The sequence below is a fragment of the Lissotriton vulgaris genome, chromosome 1_1 (assembly GCF_964263255.1).
Source record: "Lissotriton vulgaris chromosome 1_1, aLisVul1.2, whole genome shotgun sequence".
Classification (NCBI taxonomy): Eukaryota; Metazoa; Chordata; class Amphibia; order Caudata; family Salamandridae; genus Lissotriton; species Lissotriton vulgaris.
The window spans coordinates 2091016650-2091033033 of NC_141685.1; the positions used below are offsets into that span (position 1 = coordinate 2091016650).

At 41.2% G+C, this 16384-nt stretch overlaps 1 protein-coding gene across 1 annotated transcript in view; it reads left to right on the top strand.

Annotated features, from left to right (window-relative positions):
- Positions 1-16384, top strand: part of VWF (von Willebrand factor) — a 1126314-nt gene that overhangs the window by 960498 nt on the left and 149432 nt on the right. Inside the window, exon 44 of the mRNA XM_086921215.1 lies at positions 8484-8612. Within this exon, the coding sequence (XP_086777341.1) occupies positions 8484-8612 (129 nt within the window). The remainder of the gene's footprint in view (positions 1-8483; positions 8613-16384) is intronic.

The following is a 16384-nucleotide window of genomic DNA, read 5'->3' on the forward strand; positions in this document are numbered from 1 at the left end:
AGTTGACCGGTACCAACGGTTCCATAGACTATTGTTGGTGCTTAGTGGTTTCTTAGAGTATTTTTTTTATTTAAAACCCTAAAAATTCATAATCTCCAGTTTACCTTGTTGGATTTTTGTCATGTTGGTGTTAATCTTTAGATTTACACAATTTTCTAAAACTGTTTGGTATTTTATTCTTTAGTGTTTTGGCATTATTAGTGCTTTATACTACAATACTACTTTTGCCCTAAGTTAAGCCTGTCATCTCTATGCTATGGCTACTAGAGGTTAGGGCTCAAGTTAATTTAGTGAATTTTGTGGCTAAAACGTTAGTAGGATTATTCCTTTAGGTGGGTGACCACCAACCTCAAAAAATAATGCACTTTCATGAAATGCCTCAGTATTTTTATCATTCCTTGTTGAAGTGGTCGAAAATAATTTACAGTATTAGTAGAAAGGGACACATCAGCTCCTTTTACCAAGGTGCAATGTCTACCAGTCAACATCCAAAACAATAACTTTGATTTGATAGGATTACTTGATTTATTGTAAGCTAGAACAATAAATATGTACAAATTAATGAAGTATTACTATTTAGGTAGGAATGGAGAAAATTCAGAATTTCACTTGCAGTGATCTACCAGATAGAAAATTCCTTTGTCTTTTACATAATTACAGACCCTATATAATCTAATTTCTACAATCTTATTCTTTCTATTTCATTATTAAACTCTAATTTTCAAAGAAGTCATAAATGCTAATCAATTAACAGTGAATCAGCATACTATTTCAAAAGTGCACAAGGTAACTACTAAGACTTCCTAAGTAAATTAAAGAATATGTGGTACTGAGAAATAAATTAATTGAGACCATGATTCATAGTGGTCAAAAATTGTGCATTCTCATTCAACTAAACATTTCCTCAAAGGTAGCCTAGTCGAGATTTTCACAGTACTTCATATTCTATGTAGCCAGTGTTACAGATATGAGAGTAATTGCTTGAATTCAGAAACATACTAAAAATGATTTACTAATTCTAGATCGAATACAGTTCATAACTTTATAGAATTGTTAAAACAAGCTAGGACTTTGCCTGGCGTTTGTTCAGGCATATCCAAATGTGAAACAATCAAATAAGACTCACTCTTGTTAGATTTGCTTTCTTTTGGCGTTAGTGCCAAAATCAATTCTAAGACATTGGAAAATGTAGCTAAACTGTCGATCCTTGAATGGTTGATGATGTAGATCTACTATGCAAAATCATGTGACAATGTGATGTTGGACAACCAATTTATAGCAATTGAGCACATTTTAATAAATAGAACTACAAAAAAATGAAAAAATTCTAATGAGTATACCCAGAGTAATGATTTTAATTTTTTAGGTAAAAATATCAGCAAAAAGTGCACAGAGCCAATTTTGTGTCTCTTGTCATTCTGGACAGGGTCAAGGTCTCATTCAGTCTAGCTCCATGTGAGGAGCCTCAGCCGGAGCTTTGCGTTGGCAGGGGCCATGAGGAGAATGTTTCAGCGCAAAGAGCAGGTCGCTGTCAGAGCTTTGCATTGGTGGTAAATCTGGTCAGTTGGTGCTGACACAAAGAGCAGGTTGCTTTTAGAGCTTTCTGTTAGCAGCCGACCCCAAGAGCATAGAACCCTTGTATTTTTACCTGGAATCCACTTCTTGCAGTTTGCAGGTTTGAGGAGGACTCCGACTCCAGCCAAGGGTCAAGGACCTAGGGAGGCACATCCTGGGGGTGGTTCAGGAAGCACTCCAGCAGAGTCCAGTAGCAGGGTCTATGCAGGTCAAGTTGGTGCTAGTCAGCAAGACAATTACAGGAAAGACCTCTGGAAGCTTGTTTTGTCCCTTCAGCTTAAGTAAGAGGTCAGTCAACCTGGCCGTTGAGTCACTTCTGGAATCCTGGATGCAAGGCAATCAGGTTCAGTCATGCTTTTTCAAACAGCAGAGCAGTCCTTCTCCTGAATCTTCACAGGTCCAGGAGCGTTCTGATGAATGGTTCTAAGGGTGCCAGTTTTATACCTCGTCCTTGCCTGTGTATGTAGGTCACTCTTTTTCTACCACTAAAATGGTTATGGTCAGTACTTTCCTTTCCACTGGGTCTGGCTCTCAATGTCTAGGGTGACAAAGGGCAGGCATGCCCAGGTGTGGGCTACATTTGCCAGTGACTAGGAAGGCAGCTTTAGAAGCCAGGAAGAGGGGGGGGGGGGGGCACAGCCCTAAGACTACGCTTTGAAGCTCGGGTAGGGCTGAGTATAAACCACGAAAAATCCTGAGGAGAGAAACTCCCTTCCCCACACCCTGAGCCCTTTTGCACCATCTGCAAGGAACACACATCACACCACAGGAGAGCCATTAACAATGTTGTGATTTTTGACACTGGCAGAAAGCCACAATTGGTTTAGGCAGAAAAATACTAATTTTCTAAAAGCGGTGTTTTCAATGACTTTGACTTTACCATTAAAGAGGATTTTAAAGTGCAATTTGAATCATTGGAAGAAGTATTTCTCTATCTTCTCCTAAACTGACGTTATCACTAACTAAGTATAATAAGGTGACCCCATGTTCGTCTATGGGAGAGCTAGCCTTGCTACAGTGAAAAACGACTTCAGGAATTCTTATTTGCCAGATCACTTAAAACCTTATTGCACATGTTCTACTTTTTAAATTCCATGCACCATGCCCTATGAGCCTTTAGGTCATACCTTCCGGGTGATAAATAAGTATTAAAAAGGAAGGCTTAGGGCTAGTAAAAGGTTTATTTTGCCATGTTGAATGGCAGTTTAAAATGCATTAAAGGCTGCACTGGCAGGCCTGAGGCATATTTTATTATGCTACTTTAGTGGGTGGCACAATTAGTGTCTCAGCCCACTAGTAGCATTTAAATTACAGACCTGTAGTACATGTAATTCTGTTTAGTAGGTGTGTATAAGTAAATTAAATGGGCCAATCAGGTGTATTCCAATGTTACCATGTTTAAAAGGAGAGCTCAAACACTGTATCACTCATTAGCAGGAGTAAAGTGTGCTGAGTTTTCAAAGGGAATATAGTCATGTTCAGAAAAGGAAGAAAAAAATCTAGGGTGGCCCTGCAGAAAGGAGCAGGTCCAACAACATTAATGAGAACCTAGGAAACTAACTTGTCCACTCCGTCATCTTTCTTATCTTTATCCTATAGTTAAGCAGCATTTAGCTTATTACAGACTTTAATTCATGAAAGATAATCTCAATCATTTCAAATTCTGTCTTCTGCATTTTGTTCATCTCTAATCTCTATATTTTTGTTTTTTCATATGCTTATAATCCTGCTCTGATATAAATCATATATGCTGCTATCATCCATATACAATTTACTTCAGATACATGAAGATTTGAAGCGGAAACACACTGTGTGATGCACTTTTTTGGTAGTATGTAAATAGGTGTGACTACTCCTGTGTTTGGAACTAGATGTAACTTCTCTATGTGAATACATTTGCCCATTATTCAATTAGACAAGAGATGATGAAGTGTGAGAGCAGTGTAAATAGGCCCCGTTACCGGTGACCCATTACTGCCACTAGTCCCAGTAACAGCAGTTACCAGGGTAATCAGAATTATAAGGAATTCTGAGGAATTTCAGCTGCCAAAATCCCTGTTTCATACTTTTGAAGAAACATGGAGCAATCAGTTTGGAAACACCGATTCCCACATATTATTCCCAAAAAATGCATGTTATTTCAAAGTTCGATAGTTTTCAGGGTCCCCTGCTAACTATAGTTGTGAGAATGGGGAGCTATCATGTGTCATTGGAGCCCACCAATAATGAGGACCATAATATTTACACCTGCACATTGAGAATCCTGATTTTTACAGGAAAGCTGCTGCTGAGCGGTAAGGTTATAGAACACCCATACATAAAGACGAACAAAAGGATCATGTCTACAAAAATGTTCACCCTGTGGCCAAACATAGTTCATGCATAATCTATAGGCGATACTGTTGTGTACCTTTTGCTACTATGTAAACAAAAACACCTTCTATATATTGAATCACATGCCGATTTTGTCTAAACTTTTATTCATATACAATTAAATCTATTTAAAAAATGACTATTATGCCACTTAAAAGGGGACAGTGAAGTCTGATAAGAGTAGACATAGTATTTACATAAGTGCAATTAAAAATCATGACTTTCAGGTCTGAATTTTGATAGTGCAGCTCTTGCTAAGAATATACACGTAGTGGGCTTTGTACCCTACCCTTTTCACCATATGCTTACTTTGATCAGCCTCTTTCAGTCCTTGCCTGACACTTTTTAAATGATATCTTTCCTCTGTCCAGTAGAGTATTTATTTCTCACCTCAAGCTGTTGGCTTTTTGGTTGCATGCTACTGCCTCTACACACCCATTCCTGTGCAGCTCACTCTTTACTATCCAACTCTTCCCTCCATTCCCTGTGCACTCCTTTTCCCCTGCCTGCCACCTTCCTGTCATCACCCACAGACTTCCCTACCATAGTCCTCCTTTCCACCCCTGGCTGTCACCTCTTGCATTCTTTTCTCCCACCTTTTACTTTTTCCCAAATGATAGTCATGTCTACAGTGCCACCACCATTTCTCGTTTCTTCTCCTCCCTTCTTTCTTTATCTTATGTGCGCTTCACTCCTGTCAGCTTCTTTTTAGAGCAGCTAGGAATGTATCGTTTCTCCATATTTTTCCCTACAAATGAAAGATTGATGTCAGAAACCCTTCCAGAGGGCCACGAGGCACGCAGGGGCTACTGGGCCTAAACATGGTGGTTGAGGCCGTTTACTCCTTTAGTTGTCAGGCAATTCCATGTACCACCCTCCTTCGTGTAACATTAGGTCATATTCTAGTGTTCTCTCTTTTGACTCCTCATGAAATAGTCAAACATGTATATGGTGCTGCAGGACAATTAGCAGGAAGTGCCCTGTGGCCCCAAAGACCCACTTCTAATCTTGCCCACTCCGGTGGTATGGCATTGTTCTGCATTGTGGTGAGTACCATGTCTTTGGCTACTAATGAGTAGAGTACACATCCTGTGTGGCTCAATGATTAGAGCAGCAGACCATGATGCAGAGGTCTAGCCTGGGACCAGGGTTCAATTCCCCGCCACGGCGGGTCTTGGGCTCAAAATTCCACGGACCTGATAATTCTCGCCTCGGTGCCTATTCCAATCATGTAGTCCCACTCTGCAACTCTGGGCAATAGCTTGCTTAATCTCCACAACGGCCCCCACAATGCTAAGGATGCCTGGCCTCCACCTTGGGGGTGCCCAGGAGGGGACGCCTCATAGGGAAAGCTAGGATGGGTTCCACAGCGGTATTCGTACAAGCACCTTGAGACCCTTGCGGGTGAGTAGTGCACTATACAAGTATCAATTTACATTTACATTACGGTGAAGTTGGGCCGCTTGTGGAGTATGCCACAGCACCTGGCAGACATCTTTCTTTGTGAGGAAATGCTACCAGTTTGCTCCAGTGATGCAGCTGCTCCGGCTCAACAGACACAAAGGTAACATGCTCTTACACCTAGCAGAGGTAGGTTGGGATGATGGTGTGATCCTCCTGCTCCCACCCGTAGGTCTAACTAGGGTACAGCATTCTGGGCAGTTTCTTGGTAATCCTCAGGGAAGCCGTCAAGTACAGATCACAGCTCCCAGACTTGACCGGCTGGTCTCAGCAGTATTCCGTCAGTCAAGGTGACAACACAAACCCTTGGCCAAAGTGGTATAATCAGCCACTCATGGCATATGGAGTTTCTGGGGTACTCATGATCAAGGTGCAGACTCTCATTATGCGATTGCCCTCACTACTTTAGCCCCTTCAGGCATACAGGGTCTCTGATTTAGGCAGTCCTGTGCTCCTGGCCCAAAATTTGTTTACTAGTGACCTCCTCTGGAACACGGGATTACTTCGGTACTGCAGTGTGGGCCTGGTGTATCCTGCACATCGCTTCTGGTACAGCTCAGAATAAGGTGGTCCTCACTATTTTCATACTGGGTCTCAGAGCCGAAACTGCACGTGTACAATGACTCAGTTGGTGTACAGCCACACACCCTGGTAAGGGAATCCTTGTGTAGGGCTCCCCACTGGGCCTCACTCCCTTAAAGCTCTCTTCTCCCTCACACTGCACACTGGTCTTGGCAAGCAAGCAGACGATAGTGCTCCAAGCTCTATGACAGGCGATCTTGGTGTCCTGGGTGATGTCCCATTAGCCAACAGGGAGACAGGCAGGCCTTTGCCGTCAGTCCTGGTCACAGTCTTATTGAAGTCTTGCAAATCTTCCCCTCCTCATGCTGCCCATCTGGCTGCTTGGCAAATGACGACGTTTTGGGGTCTCAACCTGTCTTTCTTACAGTCCTTTTCAGACACCAATTGTGATTTAGGCTCTGAGTCTTTGAAGTGATGTTTTATGTTGGGGTTCTGCTTCTTTTGAAGTAGGCATATTTCCTTTTCGTATTTCCTCTGAAAGATGTCCAATCCAGCAGGCATGACTCTGAAGCTCACAACACAATTCATGGGAGTGACTGGAGTTCACACCTGGATGTCATTCCCAGTGATATGTACATCAGAAAGTTAATCTCAGCAGCCCAGTCCTACTCTTTATGATTTCCTTATCAGCCTCAGCTCCCTTACTAAGTTGTATCCAGGTACCTTCCTTGGGATCTATCACTAATTCAAAGAGTAACCTTTTGAAGTGTAAAGGAAGAATCCCTTGCTATAGTGTGTCCCACACAGCTCACAGGAATGCAGCAATACATACATCTGTCTGAGGGGATTTTTCTGCTCCCTATGTCTTTGCCAGGCAGGCATGGGCTTCCCAAAATGGAACCCAGAGTCCTCCGTGTAATGTACCATTGCAGGTGCATTGCACTCAGTGTGCATTCACAGCACATGTAATGCACAGCACTGTTACTTCAATACATTGCACCATTAAAGGAACAAATACATTCACAACACATTCAGTCTGCATGCACTGTTCAACACTGTAACCTTTCTGCATTGTACCAGTGTGTGCTATTTTAAAACATACACAATACCAGCACACACACCCACCATGTGCACGGTTCTTCACTCTTCGTGTACTGTATTTCCGGCAAGCACACATACACTGAGCATATACTTTCCTTGCACAGGCACTGCACAGCACTGCATCACGCATGCTGTATCTCAACAGGCATACATACACTCAGTGCATACAGTAGCCATACAGAAACTGCACAGTACTTGTCTATCCCTGTACTGTACCCTTCACAGGCACACATACAACTTGTGCATAGTCACCACTCCTGCTCTGTGCACTTCTGTGCAGCTCTTCCACATCTATCTCATGTAGGTCAAGGGTATGTTAAGTGCACAGCAATGGAACTTTAAAAAAGTTAAGGGAGCATGTAGCCCTCACTCCAGTGACACAGGATAAAAATGACTTTTTCACTGCTACTGATTACTACACGGTATGATGCCACCATCATGCTTGTGCTGCTTAACTCCTGGTGAAGGCAGCAACCTTCCACCACTATGAGGGTAGCAGTTTGGGTGCCCCAAAAGGTGCAACAAGACCACAATCTGTGAGATAGGCCTATTTCATGGCGCACATGCATGATTCCTGTTGCCTACGACAAGAAAGCAGCATTAGGTATCCAGACAACAGTACGGTTGGGCACTCAGGGCATGGATACATATCTCTTACCTTGCAGAGGGCTTATCCATCCCAACAGCTTGTTACAATGAAGGCTGCTTTAACTCTAATCTGGTCCTCTTTTTTTCATGCCAAGAGGCTGTCAAATGGTAATATTGCGTCTATTGTAGTCCTTCCTATCTTTTTATTTTATAGAAAGTAAAAAAGGACTATAACTAAGGTTTTTTGCCATCAGCACTTTATTTTAAATAGTCACAAAATGAGACAGTATCACATATAGTGTGCCTTTCCATTTCTCTGTCTGGCTTTAATGTGCTTACTCTGCAAATGTTAGCACATTAGACCCTGAGCTGTGGAATAAACAAATCTTGTTCTAAAATGTTCAGATGGTATCAAGGGTCTAGCAATGCCTGGGATACAGAAATACTCAGTTAGGGTTATGGAAATGTTCACCATGGGAACAAATAACACAAGGGAGTGAGTTTTGTTGTATATTATACACAGGAACTGAATTGCTTACAGGAGCTTTGATGAATTCAGTTGTGTATTTTTTTCTCCTTGAAAATGTAAGAATTGCTAGGGTATGTGGATGAAATATACATGCAAGTCAATGTGAATGTGAAGTAATGTGGGTGTCTGTGACATCCAATCAACTGCCCACGTTAGCATAGTTACACTATTATAGCCCACCGTTTTACAGAATAATGTAGGTACATTTATTTGTACAACTTGCATTCACAACGCTTTTTAGAATAGAGTATTGTCTATGTATTTATTGCTGCAACATGTAATCAAATTGTTTTATCAATTAAATGTGCTTACTGTAGAATTATTCATTTTATAGGGTTCAACCTACATAAAGAAGGGTGATGAGTGCTGTGGACAATGCAAAAAAACTGCCTGCGAAGAGACAGTCCTTCCTCAAGGGAAAGGAGACGTCAATTTGATGAATCCCAAAACTGTTTGGCATGTGGTAGGTACTCCTTACAAAATCTGATTTGGGATTTGTGTGCTAATTTGTTTGTTTGTGATGTTTATGGTCATAATGTTCTTTATGTTACTTGTATAATGTTTAGTTGTTTTCACACAGTAACTATGTAGTAATTGCGTAAGCCAACTTATTGATGGATCCAGTGAGACACTAAACAATAAGAAGCTCCTGAAATTGAATTTGTTTATAGAATACATGCATCCAGATGCTTCCAGGCTCTAAGTCTGCATTCTCTAATGCCAGCCAGACCTCAGTGAGTCTCCTTCTTTGTGAGTTTTTTGCATAAGGATTCTGTCTATCATATAAGAAATACATGCCATATCAGTTTCTTCCAAACCTTTAACTGACACGATCTAGAACTCGGTGTGGGTGAGGTAGGAGAGGGGAATGACACGTACAACAATGAATACCATTACATTTTCTTGGCATTAAACTTCTGGGGCAGATATACTGACATTTTACGCAGTGCAATGCAGCGCAGGAAGGCAACATGCTGCTCTGCGTTGCATGAAAGAGAGGCATCAGAAATGCACCACATTTACAAAGATATGGAACATTTCTGCTGCCTCCGTGAGCTGGGGCACTGTGAGCTGCCTAGCGCCAACACAGCACTCTTGCATGATGGTGCAAGGGTGTCTGTGTTTAATAGAAAGGATTGTTTTTGTACAGGTAGGACCACTTTCCTGCCCAGAAACAATCCTTAAAGGCATTTTCCTTCTCTATGCGTGATGCAGAATACATGACACATAGAAAAAGGAAATAACAAAGAGAAATAAAGATATTTGTCCTTGATCCATCTGGGTCTGGGAGGTGTACCATTTTGGCTCATTCCCAGGTTTCCAACTCTTTGAAAATCTGGGAATTCACCAAAATCCATGGTTGGATGCATAGCAACAATTCCCACACATCATCCATAGAACTCCTCCCTGCAGCAAGATAACACAAGGCAATGGAATGCCCTGCCTTGTGTTACCTTGGATTAACTATACCATGCAGAGACCTGCAAAGTGGCTTAGTGTAGCTTAGTAATCCTAGTTAAGGGCTTGCGTTGACTGCCTTGTATGACCTTGCATGGCACATGGGCAATGTATTCCCTTAGTAAATCTGGCCCTCAGTGTCTATATTCTCTATGGCGGTTAGCCTTTGTAAGTGGCTGCTGTAGCTCTCTCCCAGTCAGTATTGTCAGCTACATCTGCCAGCTGGACCTTGTATGCCAAGAGTCATAGTAGGACAGTGGCCACAGTTCTTATCTCCTACTTGTTTTGTAGAGGATTGGTTGAGTTCCCTTCTCATCCAGCTCATGAAACCTCATAAGAAAGCAGCAAAGGGCACATCACCACCTGGTGGCCCAGACCCATGCAATACAGCGCCAGGATATGCTCAAATGTCATGGCATTGCGCTATATAACACCGGTGGTCCTGCCTCATGCATTACAACGCCAGGGTGATCAACTTCAAGTGGCAGTGCACTATATAGCAGTAACAATCATTCGTTCACTGCACAAGCAATTGAAATTATATATATATATATATTCACAAAAAAAACAGAGGTTTCACACCAGTTATAGTTAGCTGGAAATTTTACTGACATAAAACCAATGAAATTCCATGTTATAATTAGTTGGACTCACTATAACTTGCGCGCCTGCAATGCACTGCTGATGACGTCACATATTACATCACTCATGACATGGTCAGTGACATCACTCATGACATCACTGATGACACCATCCAGTGAATGTGTGTCTTTCTGTAAAATAAATATGTTTTCTATATGTATATGAAAAAGGTCAATGGAAGAATACATTTTTAAATAAGTGTCTAAATGGATGTTTTTTTTAAAAAAATTGATTGGTTAACTGGCTTATTAAGTGTATCTTAGTGAATACATATATTAGAGAGTAATGTTTAAATATTTAAATATATGTATCAGTGTTTCACTTTGTGTATAAGTGGCTGCATGGGTTGGTGAGTAGCTACATGTGTGTGTGTATGGGTTAATAGATGTTTTTTTTAGTATCAGTATGAGTGTATGTATGGTTTGGTTGGGGTATTACTTAGCACATAGATGCATTAATGACTGACTCACTGTTTGTATGTGTTTTGAAGGCAGCATATGTGTTGGATTGTAAGGGTGGATGAGTGTGTATATGTGTGTGTTAGTGAGTGAATGACTGTCTCACTAGTGTCTTTATCAGTAACTAAATATGTTTTATTCTAGTATATGTGAGCATTGATGTATATAAGTGAGTATATGGCAGAGTGAGAGATTGTAAGAGTTCCTGTTTAAATAAGTATGTGTTTCTATAAGTGATTGTTTAAGAGATTAAGTATGTGTAAGTTTCCTTAGACGTAAGGTGGTAGTGTGTGTATAGCTGTATATGCAAAAAAATGGATGTTCAATAGTTTATTTGCATGTGTGAGTATGTGTGTGAGTAACTTTTGGATGACTGTCGGTGTGTCACTACATATGATGAGTGAGTATATGTATGAGTGACTATATAGAACTGTTGGTGAATTAGTGGATGTGAATATAGATGGTGGAATTACTGAATTGGTTGTTGTAACTGGTATGGGTATCTCCATTTTTTGGAAAATGTTAGTTTCTATTTTTGAATATGTGTTTTAAGAGTTACATTACACTGAAAGGAGGTCTGTCACTCTGTCACAAGGATGGTGTCATCAGTGATGTCATGAGTGATGTCACTGACCATGTCATGAGTGATGTAATGTGTGACGTCATCAGCAGTGCATTGCAGGCGCGCAAGTTATAGTGAGTCCAACTAACTATAACATGGAATTTCATTGGTTTTATGTCAGTAAAATTTCCAGCTAACTATAACTGGTGTGAAACCTCTGTTTTTTTCAGTGAATTTAATAGGTTTTTTAAATGCTAATTTCTAACTATAACTGGTGTGAAACCTATGGTTTTTTCAGTTAATTTCAAATGTTTTTTAAATGCTAATTCCTAACTATAAGTCTCACTTTATAAGTAAGACTGTTTGCGCTCTAGTTGTTGTTTAGAACACCCTGGTTCATTCTGTCTTTGGGCTATAGTTGGGCTACATCTGGCTGATATTTGGGCTACATTTGGGCTACTTTTTTTTTGTCTCTGGTGGCCATCTTTGGGCTACATTGGGCTACATTGGGCTACATTGGGCTACATTTGGGCTACATTTGGGCTCTAACATATATATAGCCCAATGTAGCCCAATATATATTTTATCAAAGTTAATGTTCGTAAAAACCACTTGAGCATATATCTTGAGACATAGCAAAGGCACATCGGGCTACCAGTCCCTACAATTTGGCAAAATTTCTTTTTTTGTATATTGTTTTTTTTTTTTGCCTTGGTGCGCTCCCGGTGCGTGCCCCGGTGAGCGCCCCGGAAAGCGTAGTATTATGAAGCGCCCTGGGGCGCGTACCAGGGAGCGTCCCGTTCGCGCCAATATCGCGAACGAAAACATGATCGTGACGTATCGCGTAGCCGCGTCCGCGTGATACGCACGGCGTAAGCGCACCCGGAAGCACTCGAGCGAATACGATCGTGCAACGTAGGCGTTTGACGCGCTTACGGGACGCGCCCCGGGGCGCGTAGCATAAGCGCGTCGGGTCATGTGACCTAGAAATAACACTTTTCATTGGTTCACAACAGTTTTGGTTTCATAATGATGAAGCCCCTGGTCATGTGACCTAAAAATAACACTTTTCATTGGTTCAATACATTTTTTTTTTCAAAAGGATGAAAGACCCCACCTTTTTTCCTTATTCTGACTTTGTCCTTTGATTTAGGAAGACCTGTTTGTACCTCTCTGAACCTTTTTGATCAATATAATGGCTTCAGTAGTAGCAGCAGCTGGTGCATCTGCACCACCACCACCACCACAACCACCAAGAGGATCACCTCAAGATATCATTGGTGGTCAACAAGAGGAGGAAGAGGAGGAGGAGGAGGAGGAGGGGAGTACAAGATGGCTTGAAGAACAAAATACACCTTACCAGCCAAGACCACACATTATTTGGGAGTTTTTTACTATCCCACAGGGGAAGAAAAAAGTAAATGCAGCCAAGGTGACTTGCCGAATCTGTAAGGTGGAACTTTCCAGGGGAAACCCGAATAAGAAATATTCATTCGGGAACAACACGATGATACGCCACATGCAGCGCAAGCATCCAATAAATTATTCTGCTGCAGAGATGAGGTAACTGGCCAGTAACCCTCCCCAATCCACAAGCACCACCTTAAAAAGGAAGCAACCCACTCCGTCGGCACCAGAGGAAAGTGAGACGATGCCTTGCATTCAGCCACGATTTGCAGATTTCATAATTATCTGTAAATATTGTGGGAAAACCATCTCCTACGGAGAACAGAGCGTAAAGCTCATCGACCTTGCTGGGGACAACCACAAATGCCCCAATCAATCCTAATTATTTCTTTTCTTTTTTTTTGTTGCTCCAGTTGAGCCATTTTCAATTCCCTGTTTTTTCGTTTCTCCCCATGAAAAATACAAAAAATATATAAAACTGTTCAGAAAACCCCAACAAAGTACAACATTTTCAAAAAAACAATAAAAAAAATATAAAACAACAAAAAGAAGATAAAAACAGTTCTTTTTAGAACTACCTCCAATTTATAAAAAAAGGCTTCATTTTTGGAAAAGTCTGTCATTCTTTTTTCCCCATGGTACGCTCCCCGATCCGCTCCCCGGTGCGCGTACCGGGCGCTCCCCCCGCGCAAATCAAAAAAAAAATGTTTTTTGCACCGCTGGGCCCTTTTATGGCCCCCACATCAAACCTAGGGGGTCAGGGGGGATCTATCCCTGCCGCCTTATGGTCATTTCCCCCTTTGATTTTTCCACCTACTATGTCTCGATTTTACTGAGACACAAGATGGCGGCCGCTCCGGACTGTTTCGAATGTTTACAGACACCCAAGAGCCAATCAGCTTTCTGTGCGCAAGTCGCATGGCGCGCCCGGAGCGCTCCCCGGTGCGCGTACCGGGGCGCTGCCATAGATATATATATTTTTTGGAACCTAAATTACTCAAAATCCACTGGAGCACATATCTTGAGACATAGCAAAGGCACATCGGGCTACCAGTCCCTACAATTTTGCCAAGTTTGGTGGAAATCCATTCAGCCGTTCGGGCTAAAAGTGAAGTCGACCGCCCTATGGAAATTAACATGGGGAAAACACGTTTTGGGACCCCCCTTATATCTCGGCCCCCGCTTGACGAATCCCCCCCAAACTATCAGGGAAGGAGCGGAGGGGAGCGGGCCATTTTCTTGGAGAAATTCGCGAAGATTCGTCCACCGGCGCTAAAGTTATTTCCAATAGAATGTTGCGGATTTCCTATGGAAAGTAGATCCTAACTATAACTACCTACTGGCGACCGCCAGTAGGTAATATAGTTATATATATATATATATATATATATATATATATATATATATATATATATATATATATATATATAAAATTAACAATTGGAAGCCAGCTGTTCTCACTCGCTGGTGTGACACTACAGCAGCAATAACAATCATTTGTACTGACCGTTGTGAAATCAGGATGGCTGACAAGGGACACCAGCCCATAAAGTATACCACTTAATTGTATCATCAGTGAGTTGACACCCGAATGAATAGAATTATAAAACCAATCCCGCAACTGCTTCATTTTAGAACGCATGAACTATACTCCAGGACATGATTTATCCCATAACTTGCACGCATGCTTATTTCTCACAGACTTAGGGGCATATTATCAAGAAAGGTGTTAGCATCATCGTCGATTTAGCGGCATGGCAATAATGGGGTTGATAGTATGCCCTGGAGAATTCCAATAGAAGCTCATGTTCACACCAGAACATGGACTTCTATTGGAATTCTCAAGGGCATATTATCAAGCCCATTATTGCCACTTTAGCAGCAGTTTTCTGCCGCTAAACCAGCGATAATTTTTAACGGCTTTCTTTATAATATACCCCTATGTTCTTCTGCTGTTTCATGGGTTGTTGTCCACTTGGAACCTGTTGTTTTCTCTCTAGGGAATTCTCTCATACCATATCCGTCCTTGATGACGTTGTTATTTTTTTACATGCTGGCTTGATTATTGTAAAAAAGCACTCTGTTACCCGCAAGGTCATGTTCGTGCTATATAAAACTTTATAAATATATATTTATTGTATCACTATATGAAATAAGATGCAGCTCTGCTTCTGTCTGACACTGCTTCATGATCCCTTCCCATCAAAACATCACGGAGGAGTTGCTCCTGTGGTTGACTCCAGACGTCTGGCTCCCTTTTTTTGTTTTCTTTAGTGATAGCTGTGCAGCAGCAGCCTGATCTTAAAAGGCAGGCACTGGTGGTTGGCACTCTCAGTCCATGTACCCTCAATTAACCATGAGTGAGACTCAGGTGGTGAGACTCGCTTACAGACCTTACAGATAGTCAAAAGCAAAAAGTAAAGGGGGATTAAATGGGTGGAACAAATTTGCTACGGATTCCATGCAATGGGTGGTGTTAGGGCAATGTCTGTGCTTAGATTTTACTACTGAAATATGTTTTCACTGTAAAATCCTCCAGATGAAATAAGAAAATGAATGAGCATGTAAACACTAGAAAAAAAGGGGATATTTAACATCCTAGATTGAATAAAAACTGTTCAAGACACAAAACATTCTCCATGCAAGAGGAGTCTTGGACTACAATGTCCCCATTTGAGATTGATCAGTCAGAAGCTTTTGAGGGGCCAGGTAACTTAAGTATATGGCAATACAAATGCATCACAAAAGCATTACAATCTTCTTTTGTGATATATAATTACATTGAGTAATGTGGCCCTGGACTGAGCAAAGCATGTAGCAAGTAAGCCCAGCTTCTCCCTCATTGCAGGGGCCCTAAATTGAAAATATAACTAGGGAGGCACAGGGATGTCAGAAAAGAAAATCCTCATGACTGAAATGACCATAAATGCTTTACATAACACCAACAGAAGAATGACGGAGCCAATGTGAGAATTATAAAATTTCTTGGAAAATTAGCGATTAGGTTCCAAGAGTAAAACTGGTGACTAAATAAGTTTTATTTTTGGTATTTGTGGATAAGACGACGGGTAAACTGAATGGGTCTGAAAGGACATATTGGCTAGTAAATTCTTTTGTTAGGTTAATTTCTTTTTTTTTTTTTTTACATTTGAGAAACTGGGAGTGTAAGTCATTTATTTTCCAAACTAATAGTTGTTTGACCCACTGGATGTTATCTCTGTATATGAAAAAAACCCGTAAACAATGGAATATTAATTTCTCGGTAGGGGAGAGGTACAGTGCACTCACTCACCACGTATCTATAAAAAGAAGTACATTTGCAGGCCTTGGTGTGCAGAAAGTTAATATAAAGTTAGAATCCTACACATCATAGATTTGTGCCTACAATTGTATAGGTTTCTGACTTTTTGGAGGTTTACAAACATCGTCTGGAGTATACACACAAATATTCACAGATTACAGTGTGGCATGTGTATATTTGTTCATCAATGAGCTGCCCTGTGGCTTTGCAGCTGGGTAGACAGTATGCAGTACAGCTACAGGAAATGTGCATTATGTTTTTTAGTGTTACTTTTTTACTCCACAGGGACAGTATTATTCCCTGATTGGAGATAAACTGCTTTTCCAAGATGCCATGAAGTGTGTACATTTACATTTCGCTGTACCATACAGGAAACACACTTAGTCATGCAGAAATAATTTTATATA